Raw genomic sequence first — 22,022 nt, forward strand, 5'->3', positions numbered from 1 at the left:
ACCTTACTCACATGCTTCTTCTATCTTCCAACTCTACCTTCTTTGGTCCCTCAATTCCAGTTTTGTTTAGAAAAGAATGTGTGTGTGGAGAAGGCATCTTCTACCCTGAACTGTCTCAGACCAGAATTTCTGTTGATCAGAATTTTTTATATAATCCAACCTACATGGAGGCTGTAAACTATAGAGGAGCCCATGGGCTTTGGTTACCTATTGCTGCATAACACGCTATCACCCAAATACAGAAGGTTAAACACTTATTTAATTAAACTGCATTATTCTGTGGTTCAGAAATTGGGAAGAACACAACCGGGAAGTGTTGACTCTGTTTAATAATGTTTCAGGTCTCAAATGAGATGACTTTATCAATAGAAGTGTGAAAATAATTTGATAAACTTCAATATATTTTTATGACTAAAGTTCTCTGAACAATAAAAGTAAAAGGACACATATAAAATGTTATGGCTCTATGTCAGTCTCTTCAAGCTATTCTTACTTAAGGAGACAGGGCAGTGACTAGAAAGAAGTTGTGAGTTTTAAGAAATCTTTTTTTTTTTTTTTAAACGCATTGTTTACTTTGTTTATTTATTTATTTATTTATTTTTGGCTGTGTTGGGTCTTCGTTTCTGTGCGAGGGCTTTCTCTAGTTGTGGCAAGCAGGGGCCACTCTTCATCGCGGTGCGCGGGCCTCTCACTATCGCGGCCTCTCTTGTTGCGGAGCACAGGCTCCAGACGCGCAGGCTCAGTAATTGTGGCTCACTAGTTGCTCCGCGGCATGTGGGATCTTCCCAGACCAGGGCTCGAACCCGTGTCCCCTGCATTGGCAGGCAGATTCTCAACCACTGCGCCACCAGGGAAGCCCAAGAAATCTTTCTAATTTTACTTCCAAATCAATGTTAGGCTTCTGCTTAGTTGTTGATTTTATTTTTTTTAATAAATTTATTTATTTTTATTTTTGGCTGTGTTGGGTTTTCGTTGTTGCATGAGGGCTTTCTCTAGTTGTGACCAGCGGGGGCTACTCTTTGTTGCGGTGCCCAGGCTCATTGCGGTGGCTTCTCTTGTTGCAGCACGCGGGCTCAGCTCAGCTCACGGGCTTAGTTGCTCCGCGGCATGTGGGATCTACCTGGACCAGGGCTCGAACCCATGTGCCCCGCATTGGCGGGCGGATTCTTAACCACTGCACCACAAGGGAAGCCCCTTAGCTGTTGATTTTATTCCTCAACTCTAGCTATAGGAAATTTTCTCAATGGAAAATTCCTCCAGGATTTTCACCAACGAGTAACTCTGGGAACTGAGTCTCCAAGGCCAAAAAGATTTCTTCTGCAGCCAAACTCTTTCTGGTCTGAAGAGAGATGAAGATTGATAATGCTCATCTCCTAAACTGTATTATCTTTACCTGGTCTCATCAATGTATTCCAAGGCCCTGGATTCTTTTGTTCTGGTCCATCTACCCACAAATAACATTGGATAGAATGGATATTTCTAAGGTCATCATTTATGGAGTAGAGATTAAGGAACCCAGAGATAAATATTGAAAATGTCATTTGGCAAATGGAGAAATGAGATCAGTTTTAAGTGGACTATAGAGAGTTCAATTTCTGCACTTGGTGGACTATATAATGTTGAAAGTCTATTTGATTTGTGAATCTGTTTTCAAAGCCGTATGCCAGCTGTAAGAAAATATCTCAAATGGTAAAACTGCTACTGTAGAAATGTCTAGTTGGAGGTTAAATATACAAGTCTAGAGTTAAGAAAATAAGTTGAAATTGAAGGTATAATTTAAGAGTTATCTGTTTATAGATATATATAAGGCACAGAACTGGAAGGTAGAGAAGAGGAGAGGTACAAAAATGAATAATAAGGAGGAAGAGCAGTAACCAGCCAAGGAGACTGAACAGGAGTCTGCACTGGAAACCCAGGAGAGCATGGTGGGTATCCTGAAAGCAAGATTTTTTTTTAAAGTGTTTGAGGTAAGAAAAGAAGGATCAACTGTGTTAAGTCTTATTGAGAGGTCAAGTAACTTAAGGACTGAGAATTGAACTTTGACATTGACAAGAGGGAATTCAGTGTAATGATAAGAGCAAAAGCTTGATCGAAGTGGGTTCAAGAGAGGAGTCAAGGCAAAAGTCAAGGTTCGATCCCTGGTCGGGGAACTAAAATCCGCCATGCCGCGTGGTATGGCCCAAAAAAAAAAAAAAGACCTAGAAAGTCACCAATAGATCTGAGCTTAGAAGGATGAGCAAGAGCTGACTGAGAGCGAAGAAAATGAACATGGTGCATATAAGGGAACGCAGTGCAGCCAGTGTTTCTGGGGAGCAGATGATGAGTGGACTGTGGTGCAAGATGAAGCTGGTGAGACACCTTGAGGTCAAAACCAGAGGAGCTGGGACTTCTCTGGTGGCACAGTTGTTAAGAATCCACCTGCCAATGCAGGGTACATGGGTTTGAGCCCTGGTCCGAGAAGATCTCACATGCCGCAGAGCAACTAAGCCCGTGTGCCACAACTACTGAGCCTGCACTCTAGAGCTCGTGAGCCACAACTACTGAGCCTGCAAGCCACAACTACTAAAGCCCGCGTGCCTAGAGCCGGGGCTCCGCAAAAAGAGAAGCCACCGCAATGAGAAGACCACACACTGCAACAAAGAGCAGCCCCGCTCGCTGCAACTAGAGAAAGCCCACACGCAGCAACGAAAACCCAAAGCAGCCAAAAATAAATAAATAAAAATAAAAAAACAAACAAACAAAAAAAAAACCAAATGAGCTTTGTAAGACATGGCAGGGTATTTTTCATAATAGCGATGGTTTTCTAGAGACCCATTTTTTAAAAAATTTTATTGAAGTATAGTTGATTTACAATGTTGTGTTAATTTCTGCTGTACAGCATAATGACTCAGTTTTGCATATATTCTTTTTCCTGTTCTTTTCATTATGGTTTATCACAGGATATTGAATAAGTTCCCTGTGCTACACAGTAGGATTTTTCTCTTTATCCATCCTATATATAATAGTTCGCTTTGCTAATCCTAAACTCTCAGTACTTCCCTCCCCCATCCCCTCTCCCTTCTCCTCCCTTTCCCCCTCCTCCTTGGCAACCGCAAGTCTCTTCTTTTTTTTTTTTTTTTGCAGGATCATAGTTCCCTGACTAGGGATTGAACCCAGGCCACGGCAGTGAAAGCACCGAGCCCTAACTAATGGACCGCCAGGGAACTCCCACAAGTTTGTTCTCTATCTCTGTGAGTCTGTTTCCGTTTCGTAGATGTATTCACTTGTGTTATATTTTTAGATTCCACATATAAGTGATACCGTATGGTATTTGTCTTTATCTTTCTGACTTACTTCACTTAGTATGATAATCTCTAGGTCCATCCATGTTGCTACAAATAGCATCATTTCATTTTTTAATGGCTGAGTAATATTCCATTGTATATACATATACCACATCTTCTTTATCCATTCATCTGTTGATGGACATTTAGGTTGTTTCTATGTCTTGGCTATTGTAAATAGTGCTGCTATGAACATTTGGGTGCATGTATCTTTTCAAATCATAGTTTTGTCTGAGTATATGCCCAGAAGTGGAATTGCTAGATCATATGGCAACTCTATTTTAAGTTTATTGAGGAACCTCCATACTGTTTTCCATAGTGGCTGCACCAATTTACATTCTCACCAGCAATGTAGGAGGGTTGCCTTTTCTCCACACCCTCTCCAGCATTTATTGTTTACAGTTTTTTTTGATGATGGTCATTCTGACCAGTGTGAGGTGATACCTCACTGTAGTTTTGATTTGCATTTCTCTAATAATTAGTGTTGCTGAGCATTTTTTCATGTGCTTTTTGGCCATCTCTATGTCTTCTTTGGAGAAATGTCTATTTAGATCTTCTGCTTATTTTTCCATTGGGTTATTTGTTTTTTGGATTTTGAGCTGCATGAGCTGTTTGTATATACTCAAAATGGATTAAAAACCTAAATGTAAGGTCAGATACTATAAAACTCTTAGAGGAAAACGTAGGCAGAACACTCTCTGACATAAATCACGGCAAGATCTTTTTTGATCCACCTCCTAGAGAAATGAAAATAAAAACAAACAAACAAAAAAACAAATGGGATCTAATTAAACTTAAAAGCTTTTGCACAACAAAGAAAACCACAAACAAAACAAAAAGACAACACTCAGAATGGGAGAAAATATTTGCAAATGAAACAACCGTCAAGGGATTACTCTCCAAAATATGGAGACCCATTTTTAAACAAAGAAGTGACATGATGAGATTTTCTTTTTTTGAAAAGATAACGCTGACCACAGTATGGAGAATGTATTGAATGGGGCAAGATCCATGTTAAAACAGTTAGGAGGATAACCGTTCTCCAGTCAATCAACAATACTCTGAACTAGAATAGTGACTGTGTAGGTGGGTAGGAGCATTTACTGGACCCCTGCTATATGCCAAGCACTAAGCTAAGTACTGAGATGCAGCCTCTGCTTTGAAAGACTGGTAGTCTTATGAAGAAAACAGATTCACGAACAAGTAGTTAAACCATCAATCATACAAAGTTTAATTAAGAAAACTCCTTTACACTTTAATAACTCCAGGAAGTCTCTGTTGTTTCTCATTCTCTTACCTTTATGCCTCCTTACTTTGACCATCTTTTATGAGGTCCAACTCTTGTCCTCATTGCTATTTTAGTTTTTTATCCATTCCTCATATTGGTGTCATATGGAAAACCCATTGCCAATAGACAGGATCCAAGGTTCTATCTACCTGTAGCTAACAGTGAGTGAATCCTCCTCATGCTGACTCTTTTCTTGTAGCACATAAAGATGGCAGAATGAACTGTAGCAAGAACTCTGACTTTGTCCTCTCAGGGCTGTCCAGTGACCCAGACAAACAACAGCTCCTCTTTGGTCTCTTCCTGGCCCTCTACTTGCTGAGTGTCTTAGGCCACTTGCTACTTCTGCTGACTATTGGTGCTGACTTCCACCTCCACACCTCCGTGTACTTCTTCCTTAGCCAGCTCTCCCTGGTGGACCGCTGCTTCACTACCAAAACAGCCCCCAAAATGCTGGCGGCTTTGTGGACCAGCAATGGATTGATCTCTTTTTCTGAGTGGGTGGCCCAATTATATTTCTTTCCACTTTTTGCTGATATGGACAGCCTGCTTTTGACTGTCATGGCTATTGACCACTATGCTGCCATCTGCCATCCTCTACACTATCCACTCCTAATGACTCCTTGCAGATGTGGACTGCTGATGGGTGTGTCATGGGGAGTGGCCTACTCAGACTCTTTGATCCAAACCTTGTTGCTAACCTGACTGTCATTCTATACTAATCTAGAGATTCCCCACTTTTTTTGTGATTTCAGCCCACTCTTACGGCTTTCCTGCTCTGATACCCACCTCAATGAGGAACTATCGATGGTTCTGACAGGACTTTTAGGAATCAGCCCTCTCCTCTGCATCATAAGTTCTTATGCCCATATTTTCCTTGCTGTAGCTAGGGTCCCATCAGCACAGGGTAAAAAGAAAGCCCTGGCCACATGCAGCTCCCACCTCTCCATGTTCATTCTCTTCTACAGCACAGTCTTTGCCACCTACCGGAAGTCCCCATCAACTTCTCACATCTCTGGGGAGCTGGTTGCTGCTGTCATGTATACCCTGGTAACTCCGACTCTCAACCCCTTTATTTATAGTCTGAGAAATAAGGATGTGAATAGTTCACTGAAAAGGGTTCTGGGTATGGAGAGTTCTTGGGATTAAGGATAACCCCCATAAACAAGCATTTGGGAAAAATCTCTCTCCACTTCACCACCACATTTACAAAGTGCACCAATTAACATCAAGATTTTCACAGAGTATTACATAATCTACTGGAAAGAAAACTCCTGAAATAGAAATCAGGAGAACCAGGTTCAAGGTCTCTCCTTGCCCTCCATGTATAGGGGCCAGTTTTGAATTTCACCTGGGGAATTCCCAAGGTTGTGAATCAACACATGGGCAATCCCACTGACCTAAGAAAGCAGAAATCAGAATTTGGGAAATGTGGGGCACCTGAAGCAACTGAAAGTTGTAGCATAGGCATAAGAGAAGAGAGATCTGTGCAGAGGACACCCAAAAATAACATTTGGGGGCAGATGTTGTAGCTGTGACTGATTTCCAGGTTGTACATGTGAATGGAAAGACACTTTGAGAAAGAAGCTTCTACAGAATTGAAATAAAATAAACACTAGAAGAGGAGCAGGGCTTGGGGAAGAGCAGTACCAGGAGAGTGTGCTGTTCTGGCCCTGCTAAACGGGGGACAGCCTGTTAACACCTCATTAATATCCTTGTTATCAACCTACCACTCTTAAAGTCTAAGCGTTAAGAGTAAAAACCACATCTTTGAGTAAGGTTTACTCTAGACCTGGCCAAACACAGGCTAAAGCCAAAGCCCTGACTGTGCCCACCAGGAAGAGAGAATTTGGAAGCTGAGTCATGTCACACAAGAGAGTGACACCTTGGGCTTTCCACAAATCCATACTACCAAAGCATAAAACCAAGCCTACTCAAGTTCAAGATGATCCTCCGTGACTTGAAATGTCTGCTAGAACAAAAACCAATCTTCTGAAGAAGAAGATGACAGAATCCAGAGTTTCCACAGTGATCTGTATTCAGACAAGGAATTATTAGTCATACAAATACATGGGAAAATCTTATCAATATTCAAAAGAAAAGGAAGTCAATAAAAACTGAACTTGATGTGGCCCAGATGTAGGAATCCACAAAGATTGTACAACAGCTACAAATAAATTCAAAACATGAAAACAAAATATGTTCAAAGAATTAAATCACTTGAGCATTAATTATCAACTTTTATCAATGGATGCTAAAAATATTAGGTGAAAGACTGATGGAGAACTGAATAATACATGGATCAGATGGATGCCACTTATGGTCAAACAAAAGTGGTGGCAGTGATGGGTGGCATCACTAAAAATGGGACAACCAAACATTGTGTGCCTCATGATATGATGCAGTAGAAATTGCAGCAACTTTGTGTTATTCTGCTAAAAAGCTAACCAAGATCCAATTAAGCTTCTATCTTAATATCAGTTTTGTAGTGTAAGTGCCTGATAATTACCTTTTTTAATTGTGATGTAAGTGCCTGACATTAAGCTTTTGATTGCCAGGGCATCTGTTTCAAACACATTCATCTCAAATAAACATATAGTCAACTACACAACTAGGTAAAGAGCCAGGCCACCCCACCCATGAAGTTCCCCTTTTAGAAAACTCTGGGTGACCTCAGTTAACTGACTGCTTGAGTGACTCTGCTTTTCCCTTCTTACTCTTTAATTCCTGCTCTTGTGTTTTATATTCACCAATAAATAGTGAACCCACGCAACCCTAGGCACCCCACCCTCGATCCCAATAAAGGCAGAGCCCCAGGTCCATGCTCTCTCTCTCTCTCTCTACCTAAGATCTCTTTGTGTGGCCCCAGGTATGCTATGTAACCTCCAGGACCTATGGGTAATAAACCTTGTTTTTTCAAAGTTCCCTGATGGTTGTTGCTGAGGTGCATCCTGCAATCATAACAAGAACCACAATGGTCATCCCAGCCCCAGCACTGGCTCTGGTCAGGGAAATAAATGTTGGTGGGGGCAGGTGAATGCCCAGGCACTCCTAGCTGATGGCACTACTACACCATCAATAGGCTGAGACTGACACAAAACAAGTTTATATAAAATACAAGATATAGGAGTATATGCCAAACAAAACCATAGGTCAGCAGAAAGTCTAATTTAGAATATGGAACATTCTAGAGATAACCAGATTCCTCCGGTAGGTTGAAGGTAAGAAAAAAAGAGGGGAGAAGGACTGCTGTGAAATAAGGGACTAAGAAACATAACAAGATACATTGTGTGAATCTTGTTTACATCCTAATTTTAAGAATTTAAAGATAATTGGAGAAATTTGAACATGGTCTGTGTATTAGATGACATTGAGGAAATGTATATTAAGTATCATAATGTCAGGGTCAGCATGTTTTTTTCTTTAAATGCCTTTATCAATCAGAGAGCATATTAAATACAGTTGACCCTTGAACAACACTGAGGTGAGGGGCAACAACCCACTGAGAAGTTGAAGATTCACCTATAACTTAGAGTTGGTTCTCCATATACATGGTTCTTCTGTATGTATGAGGTTCCCTATCCCTGGATTCAACCAACCACAAATCCTGTACTGCTGTGGTATTTACTACTGAAAAAAATCTGCGTATAAGTGGACCTGTGCAGTTCAAACCCATGCTGTTCAAGGATCAATTGTACTTGCACGTAGAACAATTACTTACATGACTTACACAACACAATACTTACACAACATCTGGAATTTGCTCTAAAATTTTTCAGAAAAAAAAAGGAGCTACAGGCAGTTGAAATAGGATTGGCAAATGTTGATATTGAAGCTAGATGATGGCTGTATGGGGTTCATTATAATGTTCTATATACTTTTGTGTATATTTGAAATTTTCTACAATAAAACAGTTAAACAATTACAATGCATTCAGCTTTAAATATTTTTAATATGCATGTCTTTAAACCTGGCAATTCAACACCTAGGAATTTATTGTAGGAAAATCTAGATGTTAACTATATTTGCATGGTGAAAGAATTGAATACAACTAAAAATTTGCACAATAGAAGATTATTTAAACAAATCATGTTTAGCTATATTAAAAAGCTCAGAAGAATAAATAAGTATGTATTTGTCAAAATAAAAAGAGGTTCAAGACATAGTAGTCAATGGAAAACTAGATTACAAACTTCCATGGTTCAACTTGTTTTATACATATACACCCAAGTAGCCAAGATTTCTAGATTTGCTTTGTGTTGCTATTTTTGTACATCTATTTCCTATAGTAAATATTCATAGATTATTTAGTAAAGAAATAATAAAATATTAAAGTAAAATTTTTAAGTTAGCACTTCAAAATTATTGCTCTTCAATACTCATTTTTAGCGTGAGTATGATAACTATAAAACTTTTCACAGAGAGAAATGTCAGAACAGAACAAAGTTATTTCTACCCAACCAACCCCAGAAGACATCCCAAAGTCCAAATAAAATCTTTACCACAATCCTCCTTCAATCAATTGTTTCAGTTTGCTTAACATAGAGAAGCCTCTGTAGTGCCTGATGAACCTCCTTATTCCTCAGGGTATAAATCACAGGACTGAAGAGAGGGGTGACCACAGTGTAGAGCAGGGCAAAGACCTCGGAGAGGAGCTGGGAGTGGACAGCAGAGGGTGCAATGTACAAGACCATGAGGGTGCCATTGAATGTGGACACTACAGCTAGGTGGGAGGAGAAAGTGGAGAAAGCCTTTCGCCTGCTGGCCCCAGCAGGAACTCTCAGCACAGCCACCACGACACAGGCATAAGATGTCAGAATCTGTCCAAAGGGAACAGTGAGGCAGATCACAGAGAGAATGAATGTTGTTATCTGGGCTACACTGGGATCTGAGCAGACCAGGCTCATCAAAGGCATGAAGTCACAGTAAAAGTGGTCAGTGTGGTTGGGGCCACAGAATCTCAACTGGGCCATCAGGACTACAACCAATCCATCTGCCATGAAGCCAGAGAGCCACACTATGACCACCAGCCCCAAATACCATCTGGGCCCCATCAGGAGTGGGTAGCACATTGCCAGGTAGTGATCATATGCCATGACAGCCAGTAGGAAGCATTCAGCCGTGGCCAGAGAACCAAAGGTAAAGAACTGGCGCAAGCAACCAGCCACAGAGATGGCTGCCTCCTGCATGAAGCCCTTCAACATTTTTGGCACTGCTGTGGAAATATAGAGGATCTCCAGGAAAGACAGATCAGCCAGGAAGAAATACATGCGTGTGTGGAGCCTCTGAGAGCTAACCATCACCGCAATGATTAACATGTTCACTAGGATGATAGAGGCATAGCTGAGAGTGAACACAATAAAGATAAGGAGATGCAGTTCAGCTACGACATAGAAACCAAGAAGGACAAATTCAGTAACCGTTTGGTTTCCTATGGAGACAATTTGCATGAGGATCATCCACGTTTCTGCTCGGCAGTAATTAAGGGAGAAATTTTCGTGCATCTTTGTATCTTCTACACCAAGCCTGAGATAAGTAGAACTAAAATGAAAAAGACAAAAGTGAGTCTCCAAAACAAGAGTCATTTATACAAGTCCTCATCTGTCCCCCTTTTAGTTGCTTTCACTCCTTTTCCAACTCTTATTCTTCCCTGCATTCTTTAACTGTACGTTCTTCAAGACTCAAGAGAATTTATCCAGACTCACAATTTCCAGACTTCAGAGCCCTTTAACCTATTAGTTCAACCTAACATTTTTATGATATAATAAATTCCACCTTCCCAATCTCTAACCAGTCATAGAGCCTTCTGCATGTGCAATAGTGTAACGCCCTACAAATGCCTGCTTTACATGTCCTATCATCAGCTTGAAATCAGCATGATCAAAAAACAAACTATTGTATCTTCCCTGACCACAACCAGCTCCACTGTGAGTGGTTTGAAAATTCTGCCTGATACCCAAGCTTGTTATATTGTAGTCATCTTTATCTTAATACTGTCTCTCATTCCTCAAGCACTTTATCTGTTGTTGCTTGGAAAATTCTTATCTATTCCCTCTTCACTATTCCACCATTAGTCTCACAACCTCTTTATGACTATCTTAGCACAATTATAGACTTATAGTCTCTAGATTACCCTCTCCCTTATCAAAATAATCTTCTTTATATTCTAGTTTCATACAAGATTTTATAGTACAAATGTGATAAATAATAATGTTGAGGAAAGTGTAGTCGTGGTAGTAGAGAGAGGCCAAACCCAGACTAGGAGCTGGGGGGCTGTGAGAATCAAGGTCAGAGAGGCTCCCTGAGGAAGTAGTTGTAGGTTAAGTTTTGAAGTACAGGTAAGAGTTGACCAGGCAAAGGATAGGAAAGTGAGCATAGCATTCCAGGCAGAAGAGGCATAATTGAAAGCAAAGATGTGTAATTGAGTGAAGAGCTAAAAATGGTTCTGAGTACCTGCAAGGAAGATCTCCTATGCTATCCAAAGGGATGTGTGTGTGTTTTTATTAAAAACAATGAGAATACATCAAATGATTGGAAGCCGAGGGGAAAGGTACAGGAAAAAATGTAGGGGTATGTGTGTGTGTGTGTGTTTGAGAGAGAGAGAGAGAGAGAGGTGTCTCAGAATGTGCTAGCAGAGTTTGTGAAAATAAGGTTGTCATCTCCACAATGAGACTGCTCTTGGGAGTGTTTTAAAAGTTCACTCATGTGAAAACTATTTTCAAGTCATAACTATTTCCAAGTCCTGTATTTTCAGACCACCACATTCCCCACTCTATTTTTCAACAGGTTGGGGAAGTGGGGTGAAAGAGGAAGATAAAGAGAAGGTAGTAGGATGTGAGGATTGTAGAGAAATGGGCAAGTTTCAGTGGAAGACGCTGCAGCACTGGGATTCCAGAGGAAGACTGTGGGATTTCTTTAAATTACCTTTCAGAAAGAGACTTTTTGACTCTCTGGGTTAAACGAAATGTGTTACTGATAGAGGAGAAAACTCCATAAAGACCAGTTCTTTAGCTTTTTTTTTTTAAAGGATCTGTGAACTAAGCTGTGAACAATTATACAAAAATAGGAAACTCACTTGAAATAGCACGTCTAAAAAAAAAAAACTGTAAGCAGAATATGTGCCAAGGTTTTCTGAAGAGTTCAGAATATTGAAATTTCCCACCTTCAACTCCTCCCTTCTTGAGCTCAATGTGAAATCATGTAGGACATTGATTAGAAATGTCACACGTGTCACCCTCCACTCGCCAGAGCCATTCTCTCCTCCTCTCTCCATCTCCTTTCCTAGCTCCCAGATTCCTTTGGCTTTTCACTGGAGGTCCTTCCCTTTATCGCAAAGGAGGGCTGACAATTGCGAAGAGGGGAGGGGCCCCTGAGAACCAATTGCAGATTTACTGGAGAGCAGCCTTAAATGAAAAAGAAATATCAGCCCCCTGAAATACTTGTCCTTTTCCAGAGGAGGTTCCTGAACTGTTGACTTCACCAAAAGTAGAGCAGAAACCAATAGTCATATGGGAACCCACCTTTCCATCTCCATAGGGGCTAACGCTCTCCACCAAGCATCCCATCCCCCAATTTCCAGTCTCTTTCCCGGAACTCATCACAAAATTCTCCTAAGTTTTCTGCAGCATCCCTAAACCACCACCCCCAATAGTGGTCCTCCCAGAAGACTGCTCTCAACCCTTCTGCCCCACCCTCCAGCTTTCAGACCCTTTCACCATCCCAGAAAACTATTTCAATTGAGACAGCCCTTACTAGGAGTGTTTTATATGGATTATCAAAGACTTTAAGGGAAAGAAAGCTGGCATGTTGTTACAAACATTTGGCTAAGGCTTCATAAATGAATCAGAAAGAATGGCTGCTGTTTTACAAAACACAAAGGAGGATGCCAAGTATGAGCAAAGACACTGAGGCAGGAAGCAACCTAGGGTTTCAGGGCAAAATAAGGAAATCTGCCTAAAATGGCCCCTAACCGTTAGATTCTCTAAATGTTAAGTGTGTATCAGTGATTGATGATATATGTATATAGTTTACTAAGGAGTCTCAACATATGGATTGTAAATGTGCAACAGTTTTATTTCTATAGTTACTGCTACAAACTGTGCTCTGTTTACTCCCTCCCTTTCCACTGGGTTGCCAACTGCCTAATGACCCTGAATCAAATTCCCTAATTTGTCAGTCATGTTTAGCTTTAAAAATGTTCTCTGGCTATTAAGACTGTTTACTTTTCCTTTGCTTCTACTAAGGTATAATTTTGCACACAAAGGTCTGTTTATTTTTGTTTCAATCACATTTTCATATCAATACTCCTTTTTTAATAACTCCAGCCAACAGCCAGTCGTAGATTCGCTCTATTAGCTTAGAGTAAAAGGGAGAGAGCCTGGTCTTCCCCCATGACCCCCACTCTTCCCTGCCTCTACTTTTTCTGGTAGGGGAGATAAGGAAGGAGAGTAACAGTATGCTGGTAAGGTTGCATCCTCTTCTTGGTTGGAACTTCTGCTCTAGCTCTTTGTGTGATTAATTTAAACAGGGGTGAGCAGCTCCCCTAAGCCTTGGCCACCCACTCAGCTTCAGCTTGCAAGTTGAATCCCAACTAGTGGCCTCATACTAAATTCTTGATGCCCAAAACTCTTTGCCCAATGATCCAGTATGGCCCCTAAATCATCTGCCCTCTGTGACCCTGACTCTGGAGCCTGTACCTACAGGAGGATTCATCTTTGTACTGCTGGGAAATCAGTAATTCAAGGAAGCAGAGTCTGCCTCTTCTCTGCCTGGAGACCTCACCACCTCATCACCTCTCCCAAGGCTCTTTCCCTAACTTGGTTAGCATCTGCTGGCCAGTGAGCATCCAGCTGGGAAATCAGAAGTCAGTCTCCCTTTCTCTGCAGGCATCTCTTTTCCTTCACGGAATAAGACTACTGGAAGGTCAGAGATGGGACTAGACTTTCTGTCCAAACAAGCCCTGCCTTCCCCACAAAAATAACCCACCCCTTCCTCCCAACCTTCACCTTAAACACGGCTCTAGGGAAGTCCTCACAGTTTTCATTTCATGCCTTCATGCATTTGCAAACACCCTGTTCTTTGATACCTAAAAACTCCTTTGTATCCATCAAGACTCACATTGAATTTTACTTCCTCCTTGAAACATTTCTCTGCTTCTCAAAAGTCAAATCCTTCATCCTTGGTGGTTCCTTAAAGCCCTTTGACTATCCCATGTTTATGACACTTCCCGAAATGCTTCATGATACATCTGTTTATATCTGTCTTTCTACTATTAGACTTGAGCTCCTTGAAATCAGGAGCTCTGTGTTATTCATATGTAAGTAAAAACTGGGATAGAGGTAGAGCTCTTTCTTCTGACCTAAATCTCTCAGCAATCCTTATTGGGAGATAGCAGACTCTCTCAGAAAGTTTGAATTTAGAATGAGTTCTGGGGAAATAGGAAAAATCTCACTAGTAAACTTAAAACTACACTTTCATAGACAGGTGGTGTGGAACAGATTTTGCAGCATCTGCAAAAGAATGCCAAGGAAAGGAATTGGAACTTGATATAGTGTGTCGTGGGAGTCATCGTGCCTTAAGCAGAAGAATGATGGAATGAAAGTTTTGTCCAAGAAAATCCATCTGGCAGGGAATTTGGAGACAAAGAAACTGGATAACAATTAGAAAGCAGCTTTGATGGTGTATCTATTAATTCCTCCACTTAACATTTAGTTTTTACTGCTCTGTCTTCCAGGCTGTACCCTAGGCTTTGAGAATACAACCATCAATAACATAGAGCTCCTGATTTCAAGGAGCTCAAGTCTAATATTAGAAGGATAGACATAAACAGATATATCGTGAAGCACTTTGGTAAGTATCACAAATATGGACAAGTCAAAGTGCTTTAAGGAAGCACCTAGGATAAAGGATTTGGCAGTTCAGAAGCAGAGCAAGGTTTCACACAGGGGGTCAAATTCAACATGAGTCTTGATGGATAAAAAGGAGGTTTAGATAGCAAAGAATGGGGTGTTTGCAAATGCATGGAGGTATGAAATAGAAACTGTGAAGAGTTCCCTAGAGCCATGTTACCAGAGCTTAATGAGGGGGTGATACATGAGACTGAAAGGGTAGGTGGAGTCCAGACTGAAAAATCTTACGTGCTCTACTAAGGAGCTTAGACCTGGTCATCCAGGCAGCCTGGTTTATAGAAACACCGGCAACCTCAAAACCACAAACACCTGGATTTGAGTCTTGCTTCCACCTCTTACTAAATACTTTGACTCTCAATTCTTCATCTGTGTCTTGAAAATAATACCTGCTTTGCAGAATTTTGGTGAAGATTAGGTAATACATGTGGAATGTATATTAAGTATACTTAAAATATAACTAATGTGAAGTTCCAGAAATCCCAGTAAATTTCAACTATTATTTTTCAGTAATAAAAAATCAATAGAGAATTTTAAGCATAGAAATAGCATGCAAAAAATAAGAAGACTGATTGCTGAGTATAAGTGTAACTAATTAGTTTCAGGGAGCTGTTGCATCAGTCAAGGTGAATGATGATCAGGATTTATTTTAAATGTGGCAATAAGAGCAGAAAAGAGGGACCTAGGGGCTTCCCTGGTGGTGCAGTGGTTAAGAATCTGCCTGCCACTGCAGGGCACACGGGTTCGAGCCCTGGTCCGGGAAGATCCCACATGCTGCGGAGCAACTAAACCCGTGCGCCACAACTACTGAGCCTGTGCTCTAGAGCCCGTGAACCACAACTACTGAGCCCATGTGCCACAACTACTGAAGCCCGCATGCCTAGAGCCCGTGCTCCACAACAAGAGAAGCCACCGCAATGAGAAGCCCGCATAACGCAAGGAAGAGTAGCCCCCGCTCACCACAACTAAAGAAAAGCCCGCACACAGCAACTAAGACCCAATGCAGCCAAAGATAAAATAAATAAATAAATAAATTTTAAAAAAAAGAAAGAAAAAGAAAAGAGGGACCTAACTGAGAAAAGTTTCTGGGATAAAAATCAGCAGAATATTTCGAAAGATTGACATGGGGGCAGGGAAAGAGAGAGGGGGATAAGGGAGTCATTGAACATTAGTCCATATTTCTAGCATGAGGAACCTCATGGGTGGTAGCATCATGAACAAAGGAAGTGGTACTAAGATCCTGAACCAGGATGGCAGTAAAAGAATGGAAAGTAAAGGATGAACAGTTAAGAAATTTCTTTTTATGGTTTCAAGTGTGCATTTTGTGCATGTGTGTGCGTGCATAAGTGTGTGTAAATACATGAATGAAAATAAAATAGTCCATAAGTTAACACTCAAATATAAATAATGTTTATCACACTGAATGGAAAGTATTCAGATGATTCTTAATTTCTTCTTAATACTTGTCAATTTTTTCTAGTTTTTCTCAACTAACAATATTTCTGACATGAAAATAAATAAATATTTTAATAGCAAAATAAAACATCTTTTATGATATTAAAAGTGTATTTATTATAAAGTGTTTCATGACACAAAAATTTACATTTAAAAAGTCACTGGTAATCTGACATCTTGGGAATATGTACCAGATCGTATTGAATATTAGATTTTGCAGCATACCTTTACATTTTGTCAAAACAATTTCTCATGTATTTTAATGTATAGTGTATTAACCTTACTCCTAATGATGAATATATTTATATTTCCATTTTTAGAGCACTTCAAAGGAAGAAACCTGCAAAATTTGGAAAATATGTAAAGCTCACATCTCAATAATGTCAATGCTATCACCTTCATCCATCCCAATGTTAACTTTAACTATGCAAACCTGACTGTCCTATGAGCCTTGCTTTTGTGACCAGTTTGGGTTTAAGCACATATCAATAACAGTTGTTGCCTTCCAAGGATCCTAACCCATCTCAAAATTCCCACCTGGGAATCCAAGCCTGCATTCACTTTTCACGTTAAACTATATTCCTCTCCTTACCCTCCACTGAGCAAGATCTCTCCTACTCTGCCTTTGATACTCAGAATCAAGGAGTCTCCATGAAGTGCCTCTATCCAGTCTTGTGCTGGAATCTCTACAAAGGGAAACATACTCACTACTCCCCAGCTTCTGAGATGTGATGGCATAAGACAGAGCTACTGTCCAGAACAGACAGAACAGTATGATTCCACATCTTTTGTAAGCCTGAAGGTTAAAGAATCTTAGGGTCAGAGAGCAAGGGTACACACTAACCAATTCTTGGAAATATTAAGTTAAATAATATGAAATTGCTGGTTTGAGGTCCAAAAAAGTTGATATCTGCAGTAATATGTGATTTAACCTACACCTGAGGACGAGGTCACTACATGTTCACTCTAGTTAGAGCCACTGAAGCTGAATCCTCTCCTCTAATCAATCTAAAAAGAATTCCTGTGAAATGGGGCATTTTAGGACCTATTTCAATGAGGAGAAAGAGAGAGAGTCTTGACTATTCAGTAATCCTACTTTTAAAAAAATAGAGTACTCACTGCTTTGGAGAAGCTGAGAGGCAACCAAAGAGTGAAATAAAAGGAATACTGGGAATGTGTGCAAGTCCAAATGGTTGAATAAAGCTGGAGAGGAAACCACATAACAGAGGACATCTCAAGATCTTCATATGTCTTCTCCTTGCCCAGTTGACCCACCAGGCTGAATGGAGAGAGCCAACTGCACCTTGGTCACTCAATTTGTCTTTGTGAGATTTTCCAACTCTCCACGTCTCCAGCTGCTCTTTTTCTCCCTCTTCCTCCTCATCTACCTCTTATCCCTGGTGGGCAATGCACTCATTGTGCTCATTGTAACCCTGGATGGGCGCCTCCACACTCCCATGGACTTCTTTATCTGCAATCTCTCCTTAGTAGAGCTCTGGTACACCACGGTCACTGTGCCCAAAATGCTGGCCAATTTTCTAAGTTCCCAAGGTGTCATCTCGGTTCCCAGCTGCATCACCCAGTACTACTTCTTCTCTTTGGCTGCCACAGAGCTCTTCTTTCTCACCACCATGGCCTATGACTGCTATGCTGCCATCTGCCGACCACTCCGCTACCCACTCCTGCTCAGCCCTCAAACTTGTGGTACCCCGGCTGGCGTCTGCTGGTTTGTGGGATTCCTCTGCCCCATGTTCCCCTCATTCCTCCTTACACAAATCTTCTTCTGCACCCCCAACCAGATCAACCACTTCTTCTGTGATGCCATTCCAATTTTCCCCCTTTCCTGCACAGACACATAAGCCGAACAAGCAGTGGGCTATGCTTTTAGCACTGCCATTATCCTAGGGCCCCTGGTCTTTACCATGGCTTCCTATGTCCAAATCCTGGCCACAGTTCTAGCCACGGCCTCAGCTGCTGCCTGGCGCAAGACCTTTTCCACATGCACAGCCCATCTTTCTGTGGTCACAATCTACTTCGGCATTCTCACATTCATGTATGTCCACCCAGCAGTAAAGTATGAGTCAAATATCAACAAGATTGTGGCTATCTTCTACTCAGTCATCCCCCCCCCCTTCTCAATCCTCTCATCTATACACTCCGTAACAAGGATGTCAGGGAAGCTCTGAAGGTGTTGGTGTCCCAGATGCAAAAGGTCTGCTACCCAAGGAGGGAAACAAAGTGATAGAGCCACATGAGAAGCCAGAGAAACCAAAGCTGGTGCAATATCCAGCAGAAAACAATTCCTAATCATTGACTTTTACTTGTGCAATGTAGCTTTTCTATTTATTAAGTTTATATATTTGCTTTTGGGGAGTTATCTGTGGCATATTTTAAGTGAAAGAGCTGCTCCTCCTGCCACCCAGTATGTCCATTGCTGCCCATTCTTTCCATTGTTCAGCATCTCCAGAGGAGTGAATAATCTCATGTTAACATAAGTGCAGGGAAATTGCACAGGCTTTGTAGTCCATGCATCTGTGTTGGAAATCCAGCTCCCCCACTTGCTATCATCAGTTAAGTAAGCCAGTGAGACTTCTGAACAGGTAACCAAAGAACATCAAATCCTTTTTAGTTCTCTCAGAGGGAAGTTATGATTTTCAGTGGACCTAATAACATGTAAAGCAGTGAACAAGTGCTGGTTTATTTGATTACATTGGTCTGTAGTTTTCTTCCTTGTAGTGCTGTTATGAGCTGAATTGTGTGCCTCCACCTCCCCCTTCCCCAGAAAAATTCATATGTTGAAGCCCTAAGGCCCAGTGCCTCAGAATGTGACTGTATTTGGAGAGAGGGTCTTTAAAGAGATAATTAAGGTTAAATGAGGCCATTGGAATGGAGCCTAATCCAATATGACTAGAATCCATTTAAGAAGAGGTGATTAGCCATACACAAAAATAAACTCAAAATGGATTAGAGACCTAAATGTAAGACTGGACACTATAAAACTCTTAGAGAAAAACATAGGAAGAACACTCTTTGATATAAATCATAGCAAGATCTTTTTTGATCCACCTCCTAGAGTAATGGAAATAAAAACAAAAATAAACAAATGGGACCTAATGAAACTTAAAAGCTTTTGCAAAGCAAAGGAAACTACAAACAAGACAAAAAGACAACCCTCAGAATGGGAGAAAATATTTGCAAATGAATCAATGGACAAAGGATTAATCTCCAAAATATATGAACAGCTCATGAGACTCAATATTAAGAAAACAAATAACCCAATCAAAAAATGGGCCGAAGACCTAAATAGACATTTTTCCAAAGAAGACATACAGATGGCCAAGAAGCACATGAAAAGATGCTCAACATCACTAATTATTAGAGAAATGCAAATCAAAACTACAATGAGGTATCACCTCACACCAGTTAGAATGGGCATCATCAGAAAATCTACAAACAACAAATGCTGGAGAGGGTGTGGAGAAAAGGGCACCCTCTTGCAGTGCTGGTGGGAATGTAAATTGATACAGCCACTATGGAGAACAGTATGGAGGTTCCTTAAAAAACTAAAAATAGAATTACCATATGACCCAGCAATCTCACTACTGGACACATACCCAGAGAAAACTGTAATTCAAAAAGACACATGCACCCCAATGTTCATTGCAGCACTATTTACAATAGCCAGATCATGGAAGCAACCTAAATGCCCATCGACAGACAAATGGTTAAAGAAGATGTGGTACATACATACAATGGAATATTACTCAGCCATAAAAAGGAACAAAATTGGGTCATTTGTAGAGATGTGGATGGATCTAGAGACTGTCGTACAGAGTGAAGTAAGTCAGAAAGAGAAAAACAAATATCATATATTAACGCATATATGTGGAACCTAGAAAAATGGTACAGATGAATCGGTTTGCAGGGCAGAAATAGAGACACAGATGTAGAGAACAAACATATGGACACCAAGGGGGGAAGGTGGCGGGGGGTGGGGGGTTGGGGTGATGAATTGGGAGATTGGGATTGACATGTATACACTAATATATAAAAAATAAATAAAATTCTAAAAGTCAAAAAACAAAAAAAAGAAGAGGTGATTAGGGCACACACACACACAGGAAAAACCAATGTCTTAATACGTAGGAGAAGACAGACTTCTATAAGCCAATGAGAGCAGAATCAGAAGAAACTAACCCTGCCAACACTTTGATCTCTAGATTCCAGAACTGTAAGAAAATGAATTGCTTTATTTAATCCACCCAATCTGTGATACTTTGTTACGACAGCTCAAATAAACTTTGCCTGTTCTTTTTTTTATTGAAGTATAATTGATTTACAATGTTGTAGTTTCAGATGTACAGCAAAGTGATTCATTTATATATATATATATATCTATTCTTTTTCAGATTCTTTTTCCTTATAGGTTGTTACAAAATATTAAGTGTAGCTCCTTGTGCTATACAGTAGGTCCTTGTTGGTTATCTATTTTATATATAGTAATGTGTATATGTTAATCCCAAACTCCTAATTTGTCCCTCCCCCTCTTTCCCCTTTGGTAACCAAAAGTTTGTTACCTTTTTTTTAAAATTGTTATTTATTTATTTATTTATTTATTTATTTATTTTTGGCTGTGTTGGGTCTTTGTTGCTGCGTGCGGGCTTTCTCTAGTTGCGGTGAGCAGGGGCTACTCTTCGTTGCGGTGCATGGGCTTCTCATTGCGGTGGCTTCTCTTGTTGTGGAGCACAGGTTCTAGGCACGCAGGCTTCCATAGCTGTGGCACGCAGCCTCAGTAGTTGTGGCTTGTGGGCTCTAGAGCACAGGCTCAGTAGTTGTGGAGCACGGGCTTTGTTGCCCCGCAGCACGTAGGATCTTCCAGGACCAGAGCTCAAACCAGTGTCCCCTGCATTGGCAGGCAGATTCTTAACCATTGCACCACCAGGGAAGTCCCCGTAAGTTTGTTTTCTATGTCTGTGATTCTATTTCTGTTTTGTATATAAGTTCGTTTGTATCGTCTTTTTTAGATTCTGCATATAAGCAATATCATATGATATTTGTCTTTGTCTGGTTCACTTCAATTAGTATAATAATCTCTAGGTCCATCCATGTTGCTGCAAATGGCATTATTTCATTCTTTTTTATGGCTGAGTAATATTCCATTGTGTGTGTGTGTGTGTGTGTGTGTGTGTATACACACACACATACCACATCTCCTTTATCCATTCACCTGTTGATAGACACTTATGTTGCTTCCATTTCTTTTTTTAAAAAATATTTATTTATTTATTTGGCTGCATCGGGTCTTAGTTGTGGCATGTGGGATTTTCATTGTGGCACGTGGAAACTTTCATTGCAATGCACAGGCTCTTCATTGCAGCACACAGGCTTCTCTCTAGTTGTGGGCATGTGGGCTCCAGAGCATGTGGGCCCAGTAGTTGCAGCGCATGGGCTCAGTAGTTGTGGTGCACAGGCTTAGTTGCCCCACGGCATGTGGGATCTTAGTTCTCCAACCGGGGATCAAATCCGTGTCCCCTGCATTGTAAAGTGGATTCTTAACCACTGGACCACCAGGGAAGTCCTCTCCATTTCTTGACAATTGTAAATAATGCTGCTATGAACCCTGGGGTGCATGTATCTTTTCAAATTAGTGTTTTTGTTTTGTTCACATATATACTTAGGAGTGGAATTGCTGAGTCATAGTTCTATTTTTAGTTTTTTGAGAAACGTCCATACTTTTTCCACAGTGGCTGCACCAATTTACATTCATACCAACAGTGTACAAGTGTTCCCTTTCTCAATATCCTTGCCTATTCAATTCGTCTGCCAATTTTTAAATTGAGTTGTTTGCTTTTTTGATGTTGAGTTGTATGAGCTGTTTACATATGTTGGATATTAATCCCTTATCAGTCATATCATTTGCAAATATCTTCTCCCACTCAGTAAGTAGATGGCCTTTTCATTTTGTTGATAGTTTCCTTCACTGTGCAAAAACTTTTTAGTTTCATGTAGTCCCATTAGTTTATTTTTACTTTTATTTCTCTTGCCTGAGGAGAA

At 40.6% G+C, this 22,022-nt stretch overlaps 3 protein-coding genes across 3 annotated transcripts; 2 read left to right on the plus strand and 1 right to left on the minus strand.

Moving 5' to 3' along the window:
- Positions 1–4,827: 4,827 nt before the first annotated feature.
- LOC133094362 (olfactory receptor 1M1-like) lies at positions 4,828–5,757 on the plus strand. Its single transcript, XM_061194902.1, is given in 1 exon segment — positions 4,828–5,757. A coding segment is annotated over 1 exon segment (930 nt).
- Positions 5,758–9,122: 3,365 nt separating this feature from the next.
- On the minus strand, positions 9,123–10,058 carry LOC133094363 (olfactory receptor 11A1). Its single transcript, XM_061194903.1, has one exon. The coding sequence runs from the start codon at positions 10,056–10,058 to the stop codon at positions 9,123–9,125; it is 936 nt and encodes a 311-aa protein (XP_061050886.1).
- Positions 10,059–17,251: 7,193 nt separating this feature from the next.
- On the plus strand, positions 17,252–17,827 carry LOC133095665 (olfactory receptor 6Y1-like). The gene has a single exon (XM_061197415.1). The coding sequence runs from the start codon at positions 17,252–17,254 to the stop codon at positions 17,825–17,827; it is 576 nt and encodes a 191-aa protein (XP_061053398.1).
- The last annotated feature ends 4,195 nt before the right edge of the window (positions 17,828–22,022 follow it).

This window comes from Eubalaena glacialis, chromosome 7, assembly GCF_028564815.1.
Source record: "Eubalaena glacialis isolate mEubGla1 chromosome 7, mEubGla1.1.hap2.+ XY, whole genome shotgun sequence".
NCBI lineage: Eukaryota > Metazoa > Chordata > Mammalia > Artiodactyla > Balaenidae > Eubalaena > Eubalaena glacialis.

Coding starts and splice junctions, on each gene's coding strand:
- LOC133095665 (XM_061197415.1), top strand. CDS start 17,252: ATGGAGAGAGCCAACTGCACCTTGGTCACTCAATTTGTCTTTGTGAGA.
- LOC133094363 (XM_061194903.1), bottom strand. CDS start 10,058: ATGCAAATTGTCTCCATAGGAAACCAAACGGTTACTGAATTTGTCCTT.